Here is a 19,858-nt window from a genome sequence, read left to right as displayed (position 1 = left end):
TCCAGCTCTGAGACCTCGGCTGCTGAAAGCAGGTATCTGAGGTTTGTGTAGCTTCTATAATTGAAACACTGTATCAGCTCCAGCTCTGAGGCCCTGGCTGGCTGAAAGCAGGTTTCTGGGGTTTGTTTAGCTTCTATAATTGCAACATTGTTTCTTAGAGTGCAGCTCAGAGGCTGGCAGCAGCAGGCGGGGAACCTTGGCTTCCTCCGTCACTGGAGCAAGCAAGCCTCCTGTTCGCTTCAGCTGCCTGGCTGCCGGCCGCCATCTTGGTTGGCAGTTAATATGCATATCGCCCTGATTCGGCAATGGGAAGCATGTTGGAGGTACGGTTAATTACCATGTTTGTCTATTATTAGATAGCATCCTATCTAATAATAGACAAACATGGTAATTGATCATACCTTCGCTACGCCTTCCATTGGCTAATCAGCGCGATATGCAAATTAACTGCCAACAAAGATGTTGGCTAATTTGCATACTGCAGGCAGGGTGGGAAAGCGCCATCCCGCCTGCCCTGCCGCCATCCAGGCTTGCTATCTGCGACCCAGGGTGGCGGGCGTCTGTGTGTGACCCGACCTGGGGCGGCTGAGCAGTGCAGCAGCGATCGGCCGGCCCGCCCTGGCGTCCCATGTGCGACCCGACTCGGGGTGGTGCCCCAATCCCCCTGAATTGGCCCTGTTGTGTGTGCGACCCGGGGAGGCGGAGCAGGCACCAAGGGATCTGGCCTGCCATCTGCCACCTGGGAGCGGGCCTAAGCCAGCAGGTGGTTATCTCCTGAGGGGTCCCAGACTGTGAAAGGGCACAAGTGGGGCTGAGGGACACCCCCCTCCCTCACCCCCACCAGTGCACAAATTTTTGTGCACTGGGCTTCTAGTTATATAAAAGAGGTGATATGCAAGTTAACCCTCATGCCCTCACAAGATGGATGCCTATGACCAGGCCAGCAGCGGGGGTTAGTGAGGGACGACCAAATGACTGAATAAGCAGGCTGTCTGGGGCGACCAGGCTGGCAGGGGGCCAGTTAGGAGTGACCAGCCCGGCAGGGAGGGTCAATTGGGGGCGACCAGGCTGGCAGGGGGGGCGGTTGGGGGCGACCATGCTTGGGGGGCAGTAAGAGGCAACCAGGTCGGTGGGGCGGCAGTGAGGGGCAATCAGGTCAGCGGGGGGTGGGGGCAGTTAGGTGCAACTAAGCCGGCAGAGGAGGGCAGTTAGGGGCAACCAGGCAGGCAGGCAGGTGAGCGATTAGGAGCCAGTGGTCCAGGATTGTGAGAGGGATGTCCGACTGCTAGTTCAGGCCCAATCCCGGTGATTGAGCCTGAACCGGCAGTCGGACATCCCCCGAGGGGTTGCGGATTGGAGAGGGTGCAGGCTTGGCCGAGGGGACCCCGCCCCCACGCACGAATTTCATGCACTAGGCCTCTAGTAGCTATTATAATAGCTGGGGTTTTTTTTTCAATACCATCCTAAAAGTTTTTTTGTTGTTATTCTTCTATTTGCTTTTGTCCAGATGACAGAAAATAATTTTTGGTTGAAGAAGATAGAAATTAGTGTTTCAGAAGCAGAAAAGCGAACTGGAAGAAATGCCATGAACATGCAAGAAACATATACTGCTTACCTCGTTGAAACAAGGTAGGTGATGAGAATTAGGCTTAGGTTTAGATAGAAAGGCTTTGTTAGCTATTGACATAAATTCTGTTGTATAATAGAATTATTTACAGGTCATTGCCTTTTTAGGGATTGTTTTTGTGTACTTATTTTTTATTTTTTTTAAAAATATATTTTATTGATTTTTTACAGAGAGGAAGGGAGAGAGAGATAGAGAGCCAGAAACATCGATGAGAGAGAAACATCGATCAGCTGCCTCCTGCACATCCCCCACCGGGGATGTGCCCGCAACCCCGGTACATGCCCTTGACCGGAATTGAACCTGGGACCTTTCAGTCTGCAGGCCGACGCTCTATCCACTGAGCCAAACCGGCCTCGGCTGTGTACTTACTTTTTAAACAGGTAAACAGGTGTGTTCTTGCATTCTTGGTAACTGTATTCTAATGTACTTGTTTTGGGGGAGCAGGAAGACTAGTGAAATACTTTTGGTATCTGGAATATTATTTGACACATGATTTGATGAAGGTCTTGATAGAATCCCAGTGTAATTTTGGGAAAAGGTATCAGGTTCTCAGGGGCATTTTAAGTGGACTTAGGTAAGTGGAGATGTTAACAAAGTCTAGGAAAGATAAAACAATCTGAGTCATTTTAGGAGAGTTGGGAGTTTCAGAGAAATTAACAGAAAAAACGTTGAGAATGGAGCTTTAGACCTTGGGTAAAATGGAAAAGACAGAGTAAATCATGAAGTAAGAAATCAAAACTCACCAGAAAAGTTCTTTTATTTATTTATTTTTAATATGTTTTATTGATTTCTTACAGAGAGGAAGGGAGAGGGACAGAGAGTTAGAAACATCGATGAGAGAGAAACATCCATCAGCTGCCTCCTGCACACTCCCTACTGGGTATGTGCCTGCAACCAAGGTATATGCCCTTGACTGGAATCGAACCTGGGACCCTTGAGTCTACAGGCTGATGCTCTATCCATTGAGCCAAACCGGGTAGGGCAAGTTCTTTTATTTATATATTTATTTATTTACCTGAGGATATTTTCCCATTGATTTTTAGAGAGAGTGGGATAGTGGGAAAGGCAGAGAGAAACATCAATGCAAGTGAAACACATAGATTGGTTGCCTCCTGCAGGCACTCTGACCAGGGCCCGGGTTGGAGAGGAGCCTGCAACTGAGGTATGTGCCCTTGACCAGAATCGAACCCTGGACCCTTTGGTCCACAGGCCGAGGTTCTATCCACTGAGCCAAACAGGCTAGGGCAGGAAAGTTCTTTTATATCAGAGGTTCTCAACCTGTGGGTTATGACCCCTTTGGGGGTCGAACGACCCTTTCACAGGGGTTACCTAAGACCATCGGAAAACACATATATAATTACATATTGTTTTTGTGATTAATCACTATGTTTTAATTATGTTCAATTTGTAACAATGAAATTGGGGGTCACCACAACATGAGGAACTGTATTAAAGGGTCGCAGCATTAGGAAGGTTGAGAACCACTGTTTTATATCATAAGGAAAAGTTAAAGGAATTAGATGGCTTTATCTAGAGAAGGGGAAGGGAAGACTCTATTTTGCCTATTATAAACAGTTTATATAAAGACTATGCTGAGTAGCCCAGCCGGTGTGACTCAGTGGTTGAAAGTCAACCTATGAACCAGGGGGTCACAGCACATGCATGGGTTATGGGTTCAATCCCCAATGGGGGATGTGCAGGAGGCAGCAGGTCAATGATTCTCTCTCATCACTGATGTTTCTATCTCTCTCTCCTTTTCCCTTCCTCTCTGAAATCAATAGAGATATACTAAAAATAAAAAAAGACTATACTGACTAGTTTTTTTTCTTTCTGCAGACAGCAGAAATATTTTCAATTAAAACAGAGATGAGAGCCCTAACCAGTTTGGCTCAGTGGATAGAGTATTGGTCCTCCGACTGAAAGGGGGTTGGATTCCGTCAAGGGCAGGTACCTCGGTTGCAGGCCCAATTCCCGGCCCTGGTCAGAGTGCAATGGGAAAGGCAACCAGCCCCTGTGTCTCTCTCACATTGATGTTTGTCTCTTCCCCGCCCTCCCACTCTCTCTAAAAATCAATGGAAAAATATCCTTGGGTGAGGATTAACAAAACAAACAAATGAAAAAAGAGTTTTTTAAAAAAAACAAAAAGCCCCATAAGAAGCAAAACAGATATGAGAGAACTTTTTGATAGCCAGTAAAAGAAAATGATAAAACTATTAGACCTAGTTGATAAAGACTTATAACCATGTTTTAATGTGAATACATTTTTAAGAATAAAGTTTTAAACTCCCCATTTTCTTAGGCTTTACCAAAAGTCACAAAACTTAAGGCTGAACCCTATAACTTTTCAAGGCTTTCTCCACATCTGTGATTCTACTAAAATGAAATATACCAGTAAAGTCTTGGTAAAAGTTGTCTAATCAGCAGACAATTCTGAAAATCCTCTTTGTAAGTATAGTTTCTTTTCTCCACCAAAACAAATAAAAAATAAAAAAGGAAAAAAATCTTCCAAAAATAAGAAAAATTTGTGTACAATAAGAATTTTAGGAAAAGAGAGAGGTAGGGTGGGTCTTTTAAAAATTAGGTCATTTTGTAACATGTAAAACAGATTTTTAAGGTAATAAAAAAAATAGTTAATTGATTTTTATAGAGAGAGAGGAAAGGAGAAGGGTATATATATATATATACATATATATATATATATATATACTTTTTAAAAAATATGTTTTTATTGATTTCAGGGAGGAAGGGAGAGGGAGAGCGAGATAGAAACATCAATGACGAGAGAGGATCATGGATGGGCTGCCTCCTGCACGCCCCCGACTGGGGATTGGAGCCTGCAACCTGGACATGTGCCCTGACCAGGAATCAAACCAGCAACCTTTCGGGGCATGGGATGATGCCCAACCAACTAAGTAAAGCCGGTCAGGGCACAGACATTTAAAAGTTATTTAAAACTAACAAACAAACCACCCATGAGAGGGTCTTTGTGTTGTTGTTTAGTTAAATTAGCCACTTAAAAAAATCATACTTTAGAAGTTAGTGTTGACTCTAGCTTTTTAGGTACATTTTAAAATTTAAAACTAAAAAGGACCTTTTTAGTAGGTGCCCATTTCTTTAACCAATCAAGCAATGAAGTTAGCTGTTTATTACTTTTGCTAGAGGACCAGTGCATGAAATTCTGCATGGGTAGGGTCCCTAGTGGCTGCCAGCTGCTGTCTGGGGCCTTCCTTTGTTCCATGCTGCCCCCGGTGGTCAGCACACGTCATAGCAAAGAGTCGAACTCCTAGTCTCTGGTCGAATGACTGCTCGAGGGGACAATTTGCATATTAGACTTTTATTATATTATATAGGATGGTTAGTGTTTACTGTTTACTATGCACCAACATTATCTAGATACTTTACACATATAAATTTATTTAATTTTATGAAGTAGATAATATTACTATACCCAATTTACAGATGAGAGGATGAAGACACAGGGATCATACAGCTGGTAAAGAGTAGAACCAGGATCTGAACCCAGGTAGTTCAGCACTAGAGTATGCAGTCTTAACTGGCCCACCACTGCCTCTTTTGTAACAACAACTACTACTAATACTAGCGCTATTTCCATCTACTGAATGCTTTTTATGTCATAGCCCACTGTTGTCCATGTCCATTGGTTTGGCTTATATGCATGCATACAAGTCCTTCGGTTGATCTCTTACCCTTACCCCCTCCCTCCCCTACTTTCCTTCTGGGGATTGATAGCATTTATATGGATTAAACCTGCTTTATCTGCAGCTGTTTATATTAAAGGTAGAACTAGAGTTGAATTTTTATATTCCTTTTCCCCCACCCTTTATTTATTTATTATTTTTAAAATATATTTTTATTGATTTCAGAGAGGAACGTAGAGGGGAAGAGAGATAAGAAACATCAATGATGAGAGAGAATCATTGATCGGCTGCCTCCTGCATTCCCCACATTAGGGATTGAGCCCATAACCCAGGCATGTGTCCTGACTAGGAATCAAACCGTGAAAGCCTGGTTCATAGGTCGATATTTAACCACTGAGCCACACTGGTTGGGTCCCACCCTTGTAGAGTTAATTAAAAAAATTTTTGTTGGATACATCCAGTTTATTCATAACCATGAATCGATTTTTTAAAAATGGGCATGCTTATTTTTGTTTTGTTATTCCTTATTGGAGGATATTTTCCCATTGATTTTTAGAGAGAGTGGAAGGGAGGGGGAGAGACAGAGAGAAAAAAACATTGATTTGAGAAAGATACATTGATTGGTTGCCTCCCACACAGGCCTGGACTAGGGCAGGGATCGAACCTGCAACCGAGGTACATGTCCTTGACTGGAATCGAACTTGGGACCCTTCAGCCTGGGGGCAGATGCTCTAACCACTGAGCAACTGGCTAGGGCTGAATCTATATTTTTACAGTGTCTTAGTCTATGGCATGAATGTTGTTCTCTCTCATTGTGGCAGAAGTGCAGTTAGACATACTTTTATTTAATGAAACAACAGCTAAACCCGATTTTGCTACATACATTGTAAAATCAGTTATACATTAACTGAATACTGTGAGGCTTTTAGAGTGTTCCTTAAATGATTATTTCTCTTGAGTCCAATGGTTTTCTATAACAGAAGAATATAACAGAAGGAAAGTGGTTAGGAGTGAGGGCTTTGGAAGCAGATTGATCTGAGTGCTGTACCCACAGATTGTTAAGACTGTATGAAGAGCATATACTGTGCGGCCGCTTCCTCATCTGTAAAATGGGGACAATAATTCTTGTTTCACAGGTTTGTTGTAAGGACTAAGTAAAATAATACATGAAAATTTCTTTACTCAGTATCTGGTTCATAAGCATTCAGTAAATGGAGTTGTAAAATGTAAAGGATGTTGTATGCATGTATTTGTGTTTTTATAAAATAATAGCAGTCTTATTCTATTTCTTTTCAGGTCAGTTGAACATAATGATGGTCCAAGTGTCTTAACAGACTCACTATGGAGGCGGTATAGTGAATTTGAGTTGTTGAGAAACTACCTTTTAGTTTACTATCCACATATTGTTGTGCCACCTCTACCAGAAAAAAGGGTAAGAAGTGAAATGGCAGTACTGTTAAGAAGTATTTAGCATTGAGACTATTCTTCATGATTATTTTGTTTACTTACCTAGGCAGAATTTATTTGGCATAAACTCTCTGCTGACAACATGGACCCAGATTTTGTGGAAAGACGTCGAATTGGTTTAGAAAACTTCCTTTTGAGAGTTGCTTCACATCCCATCCTTTGTAGAGACAGAATCTTCTATTTGTTTTTAACACAGGTAATTTTCTTTTATTTAGTCTTTTTAAAAGAAATCATTTGACTTGGCATTTTTAACTTTTAAATTGTGAATGCTTGTTCTTTTTTTTTAATTTAAAATTTTTTTTTAAATTACCATTGAGCCAAACCGGTTTGGCTCAGTGGATAGAGCGTCAGCCTGCGGACTGAAGGGTCCCGGGTTCGATTCCGGTCAAGGGCATGTACCTGGGTTGCGGGCACTTCCCCAGTGGGGGATGTGCAGGAGGCGGCTGATTGATGTTTCTCTCTCATCGATGTTTCTAACTTTCTAGCTCTCTCCCTTCTTCTCTGTAAAAAATGAATAAAATATATTACTAAAATAAAATAAAATAAAATTACCATTGACATAAAGTATTATTACTTTGAGGTGGACGACATAGTGATTAGACATTTATATCACCCTGATAAGGCTATTGAAATGCTTATTCTTTTTTAAAAAAATGTATTGATTGATTTGAGAGAGAGAGTAAGAGTGAGAGGGGGGAGGGGAGGAAGAGGAGAAAGTGAGAAACATCAACCTATTGTTCCACCCATCTATGCACTCATTGATTCTTTTTCTTTCTTTTTTTAAAAAATATATTTTATTGATTTTTAACAGAGAGGAAGGGAGAGAGATAGAGAGTCAGAAACATGGACAAGAGGGAGACATCGATCATCCGCCTCCTGCACACCCCCTACTGGGGATGTGCCCGCAACCCAGGGACATGCCCCCGACCGGAATCGAACCTGGGACCCCTCAGTCTGCAGGCCGACACTCTATCCACTGAGCCAAACCGGTTTCGGCCACTCATTGATTCTTATGTGTGCATTCACTGGAAATCGAACCTGAAACCTTGGAGTATTGGGTGATGCTCTAACCAACTGAGCTACTCGGCCAGGGCAGAGTGCTTATTCTTAAAGTTATTTTTGGAGCAGCTTTGTTGATCTGTATGCATTTTGTTTGTTTTGAATTTCAAAATCATTGGTTATATTATTCTTTTGGCTAATATTTTTATACTGGAAGATACTAAAGACAGTGCCTTTTGGTATCATTTAATGATATCAGACTTAATTAGTCTTTAATTTTTTGAAGCCCAGATTGTAAAATCTTGGGTTTATCTTTTGGTAATTTTTTTTGGAATCTGGATTGAATGTTTAATTTTGAAGTGAAAATAATTATTTTTTTACCCTTTCCCCCATTTCCCCTTAAAGAACAACGGAACAATAGGTATTTTCTCTAATTTGAAATGTTCCTTATGTTTTATTTTGCAATGATTTCTAAAATTAACTTTAATTTTTAGGAAGGTAACTGGAAGGAGATTGTGAATGAAACTGGGTTTCAGCTGAAGGTAAGAATATTTGTATGAAATAATTTATTGTGTCCTTTAATTGTTGTCAGAACAATACCATGCACTTAGTGGGTACTTGATATTGAATGAGTGAGTGTTGGGAATAGGTCCTGCATCTGAAATCATTGATAGAGTGTTCAAGGAAACACTGTAATTTAATTTTGATTTGTGTCATTTTAGTTACTAGTGAGACTATAATGGCATATTTATGAATTAATTCTATTAGGAAAAAAACATTTTGAAGCAGTAATTTAGATACAAGTTGTAGATTTTCCATACAGTATACTCATATTATACTTTGCATCTTTTTTTCTTCCCTCTATCCTTACAACTGCCACTCGCAGTGATGCCCCTGGTAATTGCTCAGTCTTTATCAGGTATGAACGATGTTTCTGAAGAATTAAACTTGGGTTTTCCGGTCATAGTAAAATAAAAGATGAGCCTTAGGTCATACTTCCTCATAGGACATGGGGTCAGTTTTTTTGTTTTGTTTGTTTTAATCCTCACCTGAGGATATTTTCCCATTGATTTTTAGAGAGAGTGGAAGAGAGAGGGAAAGACAGAGAGAAACATTGGTGTGAGAAAAACACATTGATTAATTGCCTCCTGCACGTGCCCCGACTAGAGCCCAGGCTGGGGAGGAGCCTGCAACCAAGGTACAGGCCCTTGACTGGAATCAGAGGCCAGTTTTGGGTAGGCACAGGAGTCATTTTGAATTCGTGTTTGTTAGTGAAATAGGCTTATTTAGTTTTTGTGCAGCTTTTTAAATTTAGTCATTAGAATTAGTATTTGGGAGTGAAATTGTTACCTAAAAATTGAAGAGCATAGTGATGGTAAGATGTTCACCCTAATTCCACTATATTCTCTGTATTATCCCCCAAAGTAATATAACAGTGATTCTTGTAGGTTTTTAGGTCTTCATCTCTTCTGTTAATTAAATAGGTAAGTAGAAAAATATATAGCCCTAGTTGGTCTCAGTGGATAGAGTGTCGACCTGGGGATTGAAGGTTTCCAGGTTTGATTCCAGTCAAAGGTGTGTGGGAGGCAACCAATCGATGTGTCTCTCTCACATCAATGTTTCCCTCTCTCTGTCTCTCCCCCTCCCTTCCACTCTTGAAAAATCAATGGAAAAATATCCTCGGGTGAGGTTTGAAAAAAACACACAAAAAACTCCAAAAATAAAAAAGAAAGAAAAATATATAAATTGTTATACTACATAAATTGATACATGATTCAGATGATAATACATTGCAAAAGTTTACTGGTCTAAATAACAAGAATAAAATGGCTTTGCAGTAATTATGAAAACACTCTCTAGAGCAGTGGTTCTCAACCTTCCTAATGCCACAACTCTTTAATACAGTTTCTCATGTTGTGATGACCCCCAATTTCATTGTTACAAATTGAACATAATTAAAGCATAGTGATTAATCACAAAAACAATATGTAATTATATATGTGTTTTCCAGTAGTCTTAGGCGACCCCGTGAAAGGGTCGTTCAACGCCCAAAGGGGTCGCGACCAACAGGTTGAGAACCGCTGCTCTAGAGAACTATGTATTGGTGCATAGGTATTTGAAATTTAGCACAAAAACAAACTAGAAGAGAAAATTATTTTCTGCACAGATAATATAAAGTAAATCTGCTTAATTCTGTTATAACTGATTCTAATTTATAAATATATATATTTTAAAAATACATTTTTATTGATTTTAGAGAGAGAAGAAGAGAGGGATAGAGAGTTAGAAACATCAAAGAGAGAGGAACTAAGAACTCTTGATTCATGGGTCAGTGCTTAACCACTGAGTGACACCAGCCAGGCTAATTTAGAAATATTTTGTTGTCAGATTATATGAAAAAAATTAAAATTTTCTTGGCAATAATTTATTACTTTATGGTACTCAGGAAGAGTACTAGAATTTTAGTTTAGAAATGGTTAAAACAACTCTAACCTTTAATAAGTTATGTAATTTTGATAGGATTTTCTGAAAATTACTCCACAGTATGCTGGGAGCTAATAATAAGGAAAAGAGCAAACTAAAATATAATTGTTTTGGTGACATCTCTTGATATAATGGAAAATTTAAAAATTTTTAGTCATTGATTTAGTTATTAGTTTAGTATCTAGTTATTACTTGTTTGTCCTTCAACCCAGATCTGGCCATAACTTTGCTAACCTTGATGAAATTCCTAAGTTTCTCCACCCATATAGACTACACTGTTTACAGGGTGCTGAGTCTTATGTGTAGGTGCTGTTTAAATGTCCAGATATGTTGTATTTGCCTAGCCTTATGGTACAACCTTGGTTTTGCTTTTATAAAGTCTCTAAAAGGTAATAATATCTAATATACAATATTAGTAATTTGAAAAGTCATACTTAATGAAATGGACGAGAAATAAAATGTATGGAGAGAATTTGGAAACTTGTATATCTTGCTGCATTCCTTATTTTGCTGTGTGCTATTTCTTGTTTTAAGTCCTTCCTTTCATTAAGGAAATGAGACCTTTTTGGTGTTTTATTTATTTATTTGTGTGTGTGTGTGTGTGTGTGTTTTAGTGTCTGTAAAAAATATTTTTATTGATTTTAGAGTGGAAGGAATATATTTTTTCATATATTTTTGTTGATTTCAGAGGGGAAGGAAGAGGGAGAGAGAGATAAAAATGTCAGTGATGAAAGAGAATCATTGATCAGCTGCCTCCTGCACGCTCCCCACTGGGGATCAAACCATGCCCTCCTGGTTCATAAGTTGATGCTCAACCACTGACCCACATCAGTCAGGCAGTGAGATCTTTTTTTTTTATTTTATTGATTTTTTTTTTACAGAGAGGAAGGGAGAGGGATAGAGAGTTAAAAACATTGATGAGAGAGAAACATCGATCAGCTGCCTCTTGCACACCCCCTACTGGGGATGTGCCCGCAACCAAGGAACATGCCCTTGACCGGAATCGAACCTGGGACCCCTGAGTCCGCAGGCTGATGCTCTATTCACTGAGCCAAACCAGTTAGGGCCAATGAGATCTTTTTTAACCACCTTAAACACATATGTACTAAAACATATATATGTGATGTTGTCTACATATGTATAGTTAGTTACCTTTCACTTATCTGGAGGTCATGTATTTGGCAGTTACAACTAACTTGATCATAGTTGAAAGCTGGGATTTAAGTGAAACTGAGTTCGGAGATGTCATTCCAGCTAATTGAGCCACACCAACCAGGGCTATTCCCATTTTTCAGATGAGGAGCCCTAGAAAGTAACTTACCCATGGTCACATAGTTGTAAGTGATGGAGTCTGAATCCAAGTCTAGACCTAACTCAAAGCTCTTCTTAATTACCATTCCATATTACCTCTCTTCACTTATTTGCTATGTAATAAATGTATGTAAAGATGATTGGTAGAGGAAGTGTTGGAAACTGTTTTTCAATGAAAATGAAATCATTCTGAATCAGACCACATATTTACATTTTTATAAGAATATTTGACCTTGGCTATTAAATTGTCATCCTGAAATTGAAATATCAGCTTATTTTATTTTCTTTCTTTTTTAGACATCTTTGATTTAATTTCTAGTTTGGGCCTGTAAGATTAATATTTTCTTAAATCTTTTTAGAGTAATTATTATACCCAGCAAGATAATTATAAAAATGTAGTTTCTTTTTATCTGTCCTCTATTTAATATAAACATGAAAAACAGACCTTTTTATTGCTGCTGTGTATTGGTGTTCCTTCTTTTTTTGAATAGTCTACACTAATAAAAGAGAAACATGGTAATTGGTGTACGACCGCTACCCTTCCCATTGGCTGATCAGCGAGATATGCAAATTAACTGACAGCCAAGATGGCAACTGGCAGCCAGGCAGCTTGAAACTAACATGAGGCTTGCTTGCTTCAGTGACGGCGGACGTTCCCCGCCTGCTGCTGCAGGCCTCTGAGCGGGCAGTTTGAAACATAAAACATATAGAAGCTAAATAAAACTCAAGAAACCTGCTTTCTCAGAGCTAGAGTCAGAGCTGGAGTTATACATTGTTTTAATTACCTACTTTCATCTGTGGTTTTTTTTCCCCTTGTCGCCCTGCGGCTCTCTGTATGACAGGGGGTGGGGCCACAACCTCCCTATCCGCCCTGCTTTGTTCATGAGGGGAAGGCGCCCCAACCTCCTCATCAGCCCTGCTCTGTGCCTGATACGGGGGAGCTCCCCAACCTCTGATCGCCCTACGGCTCTGTGTGTGACAGGGTGCGCCCCCCGCCCCATGGGCCACAACTCCCACCCCTTCCATGGGCTCTGCTCTGTGTGTGATGGGGTAGAGCCATAACCTCCCCATCGGCCCTGCCCTGAGTGTGAGAGTGGTGGCGTCCCAACCCCCTGATCAGCCCTGCTCTGTGGGTGATAGCGGGTGGCGCCCCAACCCCCTGATCCGCCCTGCTCTGTGTGTGACAGGGGGTGGTGCCCCAACTCCCCTATCAGCCCTACTCTCTGAGTGACGGGGGGGAGCTCATCGCACCCCCTGATGGGCCCTGCTCTGTGCATGACAGGGGGCGGTGTCCCAACTCCCCAATCGGCCCTGCCCTGAGCCCAACCAGGGGCTGCACCTAGGGATTGGGCCTGCCCTCTGCCACCCGGGAGCAGGCCTAAGCCAGCAGGTCGTTATCTCCCGAGGGGTCCCAGACTGCGAGAGGGCACAGGCCAGGCTGAGGGACTCCCCCCCCCGCCCCTTCCCAGTGCACAACTTTTTGTGCACCCGGCCTCTAGTATTTATTAATACTCATTAATTGATTCAGTGAATTCAATTCAGAATTTATCTCTAGAATAATGAACATACCAATATAAACTAATTAGTCTAAAGTAATCTCATTTTGCCCTGGCTGGTTTGGCTCAGTGGATAGAGCATTGGCCTGTGGATTGGAAGGTCCTGGGTTTGATTTCAGTTAAGGGCACATGCCCTGGGTTGCGTGCTTGACCCCCTAATGGGGGGTGTGCAAGCGGTAGCCATCAATGACTCGCTCTCATCATCGATGTTTCTATCTTTCCCCTCTCCCTTCCTCTGTGAAATCAATAAAATAAAAAAAACATTTTAATTCAGTTAACTCAGTAAGTTACTTATAAGAAAGTGTCATTCATATGCCCAAACCTTAAATGAATTTAGGCTGACCCAGAAGAATCTGGAACACTGTCTCTTATTTGGAGCAGGGACTGCCAGATACAAGATCTGGGCTCTTAGGATCTCTGCTAATCTGTGTATTACACAGGAACTCTGAGAGAGCCAGTGTGGAGATTCTGAATGCTAGGTGCCCTGAGTGTCAGGTATCTAGTAGGTGCTATTGATACAGTAGTGGAAGAGCTGGAAATAAGCTCCATGTTCTTATGGAGCATATATTTTAGTAGTTGGAGAATTTAAATAAGATACTTTAAAGTGGTTATAAATGATACAAATAAAATAATTTATCACTGAAAGAGGGTGACAGCAGAGATTTTTTCCCTAGGGGTTATTTTGAGATAGGTGAGAAAATGGGGATACTTTTGAGAGTAAAAGGGGGCACTATTAACAATTAGATTAGGACACAGGTATAAACCAGGACTGTCCCGTGCAAACTGGATCACATGGTTGAAGAGATAACATTTGAGCTGAGAACCAAATAATAAGAAATCTGCATTGGAGTCAACCTTGGGGGCCAGTGTTAGATGCCAAGTTGGATAGTAGTTTACTAGTCAAGGTTCGGGGGGAACATGAGAATCAGGAAATGAAATAAAGGAAAGACAAGGAATATACTTTATTATAGGGATTGGAAAGGGAGGGTGGCGAGCTGGTGGGTTTTAAAGGAGAACATGGAAAAGGTTGTAAGTTGGGGCTATAGAATAGTCACCAGTTGTTTTTTTGTCATTCAGCCAATACTTATTGTGTGTTTGTGTTGTGCCAGGCATTGAAGGCATTGGGATATAGCAATGAACAAAAGAGAAAACAGGTTAAAGCAGTGGTTTTCAACCTTCCTAATGCCGCGAGCCTTTAATACAGTTCCTCATGTTGTGGTGACCCCCAACCATAAAATTATTTTCGTTGTTACTTCATAACTGTAATTTTGCTACTGTTATGAATCGTAATGTAAATATCTGACATGCAGGATATATTTTCATTGTTACAAATTGAACATAATTAAAGCATAGTGATTAATCACAAAAACAATATGTAATTATATATGTTTTCCGATGGTCTTAGGCGACCCCTGTGAAAGGGTCGTTTGACCCCCAAAGGGGTCGCGACCCACAGGTTGAGAACCGCTGAGTTAAAGTGTTGCCATGGCAGCTGTTATGCAACGCCAGGGGGCGCTGTTCACACTGTGCTTTCATTCTAGTGGATAGCTAAGAAACAAATAAACAACTAAGATGAGTTCAGATAGTGGTGTGTTAAGGGAAATAAAATAGGGTGGTATGAAGCAATTATGTAAGGGCTTTAAAAATTTTTTTATTTTTCACATTAATGTATTTTTTATTATATTTGACATACAATATTATATTAGTTTCAGGTATACAACACAGTGATTCAACATTTATATACCTTACAAAGTGATTACCATAGTAAGTCTAGTATCACTGTCAATTACATAGTTATTACAGTATTCACTTTATTCCTATGTTGTACATTATGTCCCATGACTTATTTTATATCTATCTGGAAGTTTGTAATTCTATAAGGGCTTTTTTTCTGATAAGATGGATGGTATCTGTCAGATTTGTTATAGTCCAGGTAGTTTTCAGAGGCCTAGCTTTGGGGAGAAATTTCTGGTTTGGTGACATTTAACAACAACAAAAATTCTATAATAATAAAAGCATAATATGCTAATTAGACCAGGCATCCTTCTGGACAACCTTCCAGACAAAGCGGGGGTTGTGAGGGGAGCTGGATCCCGAGTGCCGGCAGCCGGGGGAAGGAAGGCCTTCTCTTGCATGAATTTCGTGCATTGGGCCTCTAGTATATATATATGATATATTGATTTCAGAGAGGAAGGGAGGAGATAGAGATGAAAGCATCATTGATGAGAGAACCATTGATTGTCTGCCTCCTGCATGCCCCTTACTGGGGATTGAGCCTTGACCTCCTGGTTCATCATTGAGCCAAACTGGCTAGGCTAGTTTAGTGACATTTTAGGCAACTTTTTTTTTTTTTTGAATCTTGTGAAATGATGAGCAGATTGAGCTGGATGTGACCTGACAGAGTTTGGTAAGCAAAGGTTAATAGGATGGTGATGGTTTACATTTGTTAGGACTTCCAAATTGGTAAATTGATGGTATTAAAAGTAAAAATTAAATTGGTAATATTAAGAAGTATGAGATTCAGGAAAAGGTACAAAGGTACAAATGAAAATTTTCTTCTTTACTGATGGCCTTTATTTGTTTTGATCATCTTCATCTGAGGATAATTTTTCCATTGATTTTTTTAGAGAGTCAAAGGACGGTGGATGGGGGAGGGGTGAGAGAGAGAGAGAGAGAGGGGGAGAGAGAGAGAGAGAGAGAGAGAGAGAGAGAGAGGAGAAACATTGATGTGACAGAGACACATTGACTGGTTGCCTCCTATGTGCTCCCAGACTAGGGCTGAGGATCGAACCCTCAATCCTTTTGTGTATGGGCTCTAACCACTGACAGTGCTGGCCAGGGCTTTACTGATGGTTTTATGTAATTTCATATTCATTAATAAAGTCATATTTGTATGTGACTATGATGTCATTAACACTTTATTATTTAGTGATTTTAATTACCTTAAAGAACATGAAAGAGTAATATATGCCTTAAATTAAAGTGCTTTTATTTGTGAGGACTTTCACATACGCTATTAGCTGGTATGTCCTAGAGATGTAAGAAAGATCAAGAATTGGTGAAATATTGATTTTAGAAATAAGAGAGTTCCCTGAAATCAGTGACAAATTGAGCTTCTTTAGATATTCTTGATAGCCCTTTGAATTTCTTTTGGTCTGAAGTTCTGGGAGGCTGAATAGCATATTTGTTACATTTAAAAATTTTTCTTAGCCATGTAATCTGGGGAGCCCTAGTATTTTTGTTTTCTTTGTTTGTTTGATTATTTTGGGAATATTTGTAATTATGGGTTGGAAGTTGGACTAATGTAAAATTTTTAAACTGATTAGGATTTTAAAACCCAAACCACATAATGAAATTGATTCCTGTTTGAGCTACGTTTTATTGGGCCCTATATTTTCTGTGGTTGGTCAGAAAAGTTATTTGGTGTTTTGTTTCTTAAAATGAGAATTTAGGATAGGATTTGGATATATTAAGTATAAATTGATTCAATGAAATTATTACTTAATGTTGATTCCTCTGCTCCTCTTTTGAAAGCAATTATCTGGAAATAAGGAAAGTGTTGTCTGGTAACATTTTCTGCCAGCTAGTAATTTGATGTCATTTAGCTTGTTTTACTCTACTTTAGTACAGGCATTTTCATATTTCTTTATTTTCTAAAATACTTATTATGAAAATGAGAAAAACTAATGTATATTTGGTTTGGATTCTATCCGAGAACTACCCTAAGTAATGCACAGGCTTCAAAGCAGTCATTTTATTTAGTTTAAATAAACAGATTATTGTTTTTCTTGATTTGGAGAAAAGTCGACTACTTTTGTTATATGATCTATTCTGAGTTATAGTATGCAGAGCTATATGACTGTTAGTGTGTTGGTGTTTACAGTTGTTTTACTTCGATGCCATCGAATGCCATGTATTCAGCTTAATTTACAGCATTATTTTTGTCATGTTTTAAAAAATAACTGCTAAGCTGTTTTTTTCAGATCTGTTGAATGTGTTTGACACATATGATATGAAGAAAACTATACTTAAGCATCTTAATTCTAAAGAGAAAATAAAAACTGTTTGGATTTATACTCTGAAATGTAATTATATTAAGTGAATAAATTATTTTTTCCAGGCAGACTCCAGGTTAAAAGCGCTTAATGCAACATTCAGAGTGAAAAACCCAGACAAGTAAGGTTTTGTTTTAATAACAGTTACAATGTTGTTTTGAATGGTGCCTATCAATCTATTTAATTTTTCATTTCTGAATGTATGCACTTCATTTACTAAATATTTTAGATAGTAATTCACTTTTAGTGAAATCCTTTTATAGTCAAAAATTGATTTTAAAATTTGCTAACTTTATTGGGTTTAAGGTTGTAACTGTCTGAAGTTTTAGAAAATGAAACTACTGCTTTTTTCCTAGAATAATTTTTTAAATGTTGTGGAAGTTATCAGAAAAATGAGAAAAGCAATTTTAATTTCATGTAAAGTAGTTTTTCTTATACGACTTTGCTTGACAAACATGTACAAAGGTCAAGAGAAGAACATTATATATTACATGCATATTTTGAAAATAAACTTTCTACTTTGCATACCATGAAAATTTGATAAACAAATGCATACAATCATATAATGTCATAGAGATGTATTAGTTACTTGACTTCATTAATGTCAGTTTGGTGTTTGTGGGAGCATTTCTATGTTAAAGGAAGCCAGTATATAAGTTTGTTCTTTTTAATCCTCACCCCAGGACATGCTTATTGATATTGAGGGGAAGGCTGTGGGGGAGAGAGAGAACATCAGTATGACAGAGAAACATCTATGGGTTGCCTTCCCTTACACGCCCCGACTAGGAATTGAACTTGCAACCTGGGTATGTACCCTGATCAGCAATCGAACCCAAAACTTTTCTGTGTACAGGATGCCGCTCTAACCAACTGAGCTGTACCAGCCAGGCTAAGCTAGTGTATTTAGAAATAACTTTTCTTAGGATAATACCTAGGTATTTCTTAAGATTTTGATTTTGCTCATTCTCTGAAGTTGGTGGATAAATTAGGCTCTTCATTATATGGACTTTCACCTGGTATTTGGTTCAGCTGAATTTTTTATTTAAAAATTTGCTTATACAGATGAGGCTTTTCCATTTTGGGCAATTAAGATGATAAGGTCTGTTGGAATTTCTCTAGTTAGGGCTAAATTTAGCATTAATTTCTATATAATATAAATATTTATAGCAGACAAAGGCCAAGTTTGCATTGTTGGATAGCCTATTATGCCTGACTTTATAAACCATAATACATTAACATGATGCCCTTGGTTTTTAAGATAAATTTTGAATATAAAATATAAATAGCCGAAACCGGTTTGGCTCAGTGGATAGAGCGTCGGCCTGCGGACTGAAAGGTCCCAGGTTCGATTCCGGTGAAGGGCATGTACCTGGGTTACGGGCACATCCCCAGTAGGAGATGTGCAGGAGGCAGCTGATCAATTTTTATTTATTTATTTATTTAGAGAGAGAGTGAGTGAGGGAGTGAAGCATTGATTGGCTGCCTCCGCCACCCAGGCAACCTTTTGGTGTAAGGGTTGGCACCACCCAATGAGCCACATTGGCCAGGGCAAGATGTTCGTTTTTGTTTGTTTTTAATTGACTTTATATCTTAGTTTTAGGTTCACAAAAAATTTGAGCAAAAATTACAGAGTTCCCACATACCCTCTGCCCCTACACATGAATACTACCCCTACATATGATACGGGTTTTGACACATGTAGGCATTATTATAGTATAATACAAAGTATTTTCACTGTCCTACAAATCCTCTTTCCCCTCCCTATTTATCCCTTCCTCCCTACAGCCCTGGCAGCCACTGAGCTTTTTACTGTCTCCATAGTTTTATGTTTTTCTAGAATGTCATAATATATAATATGCAGCCTTTTGAGATGGACTTGGTTCACTTTGTAATGTGCATTTAAGGTTCCACCAAGGTTTTTTTAAGGGTTAAAAATGACATCCATGGCATATAAGAGATGTTCTCTAGGTTAAGAACTAAAATTATGTCACCCTCTAAAAAGAGCTTTGGAGCCCTAGCCGGTTTGGCTCAGTGGATAGAGTGTTGGCCTGCGGACTGAAGGGTCCCGAGTTCGATTCTGGTCAAGGGTATGTAATATGGTTGCAGGCTCCTCCCCAGTCTGATCGATGTGTTTCTCTCACATCGATATTTCTCTCTGTCTCTCCCTCTCTCTTCCACTCTCTCTAATAATCAATGGAAAAATATCCTCGGGTAAGGATTAAAAAAAAAAATAAAATAAAAAGAGCTTTGGAAAAACTTATAAGCAAAATTTATGACAGTGATGGATGTACATTCACTAGAGGAGCATGTAGATAAGACTTTTTAAATTAATATTTTAATATTAACTTTTTTTAATTGAATGTTTTCCAACTTAATGAAAAATATTTTGCAAATTGAATGTTTGCCTTCCCTTTTTGACCTCGCTTGAGTTTTCTATATTGCTAATTTTTGTTGTTACTCCTCTCCAAGGTTATTTTTTCCATTGATTTTTATTTTTTTTATTTTTATTTATTTTTTTTCAGAGAGAAAAGGAGAGGGAGAGAGAACAGAAACATCAATGATGAGGGAGAATCATTGATCAGCCGCTTCCTGCACGCCCCCTACTGGGGATCGAGCCGGAATCCTGGGCATGTGTCCTTGACCGGATTTGAACCAGGGACCTTGTAGTCCGCAGGCTGACGATCTATACACTGAGAAAAA

At 39.3% G+C, this 19,858-nt stretch overlaps 1 protein-coding gene across 2 annotated transcripts in view; it reads left to right on the top strand.

Annotated features, from left to right (window-relative positions):
* The first annotated feature begins 1,507 nt into the window (after nt 1-1,507).
* The window catches only part of SNX4 (sorting nexin 4), a 64,985-nt gene continuing 46,634 nt past the window's right edge, over nt 1,508-19,858 (top strand). Inside the window, exons 1-5 of one of the 2 annotated variants that reach the window (XM_006775006.2) lie at nt 1,508-1,629; nt 6,583-6,718; nt 6,800-6,949; nt 8,247-8,294; nt 17,224-17,279. In XM_006775006.2, coding sequence (XP_006775069.1) covers nt 1,508-1,629; nt 6,583-6,718; nt 6,800-6,949; nt 8,247-8,294; nt 17,224-17,279 — 512 coding nt within the window. The remainder of the gene's footprint in view (nt 1,630-6,582; nt 6,719-6,799; nt 6,950-8,246; nt 8,295-17,223; nt 17,280-19,858) is intronic. The other variant, XM_015571324.1, reaches the window with a different exon arrangement.

Source organism: Myotis davidii, unplaced genomic scaffold, assembly GCF_000327345.1.
Source record: "Myotis davidii unplaced genomic scaffold, ASM32734v1 scaffold9, whole genome shotgun sequence".
NCBI lineage: Eukaryota > Metazoa > Chordata > Mammalia > Chiroptera > Vespertilionidae > Myotis > Myotis davidii.
The sequence above is the reverse complement of the archived record's forward strand: the minus strand, read 5'-3'. Positions and strand labels throughout refer to the sequence as shown.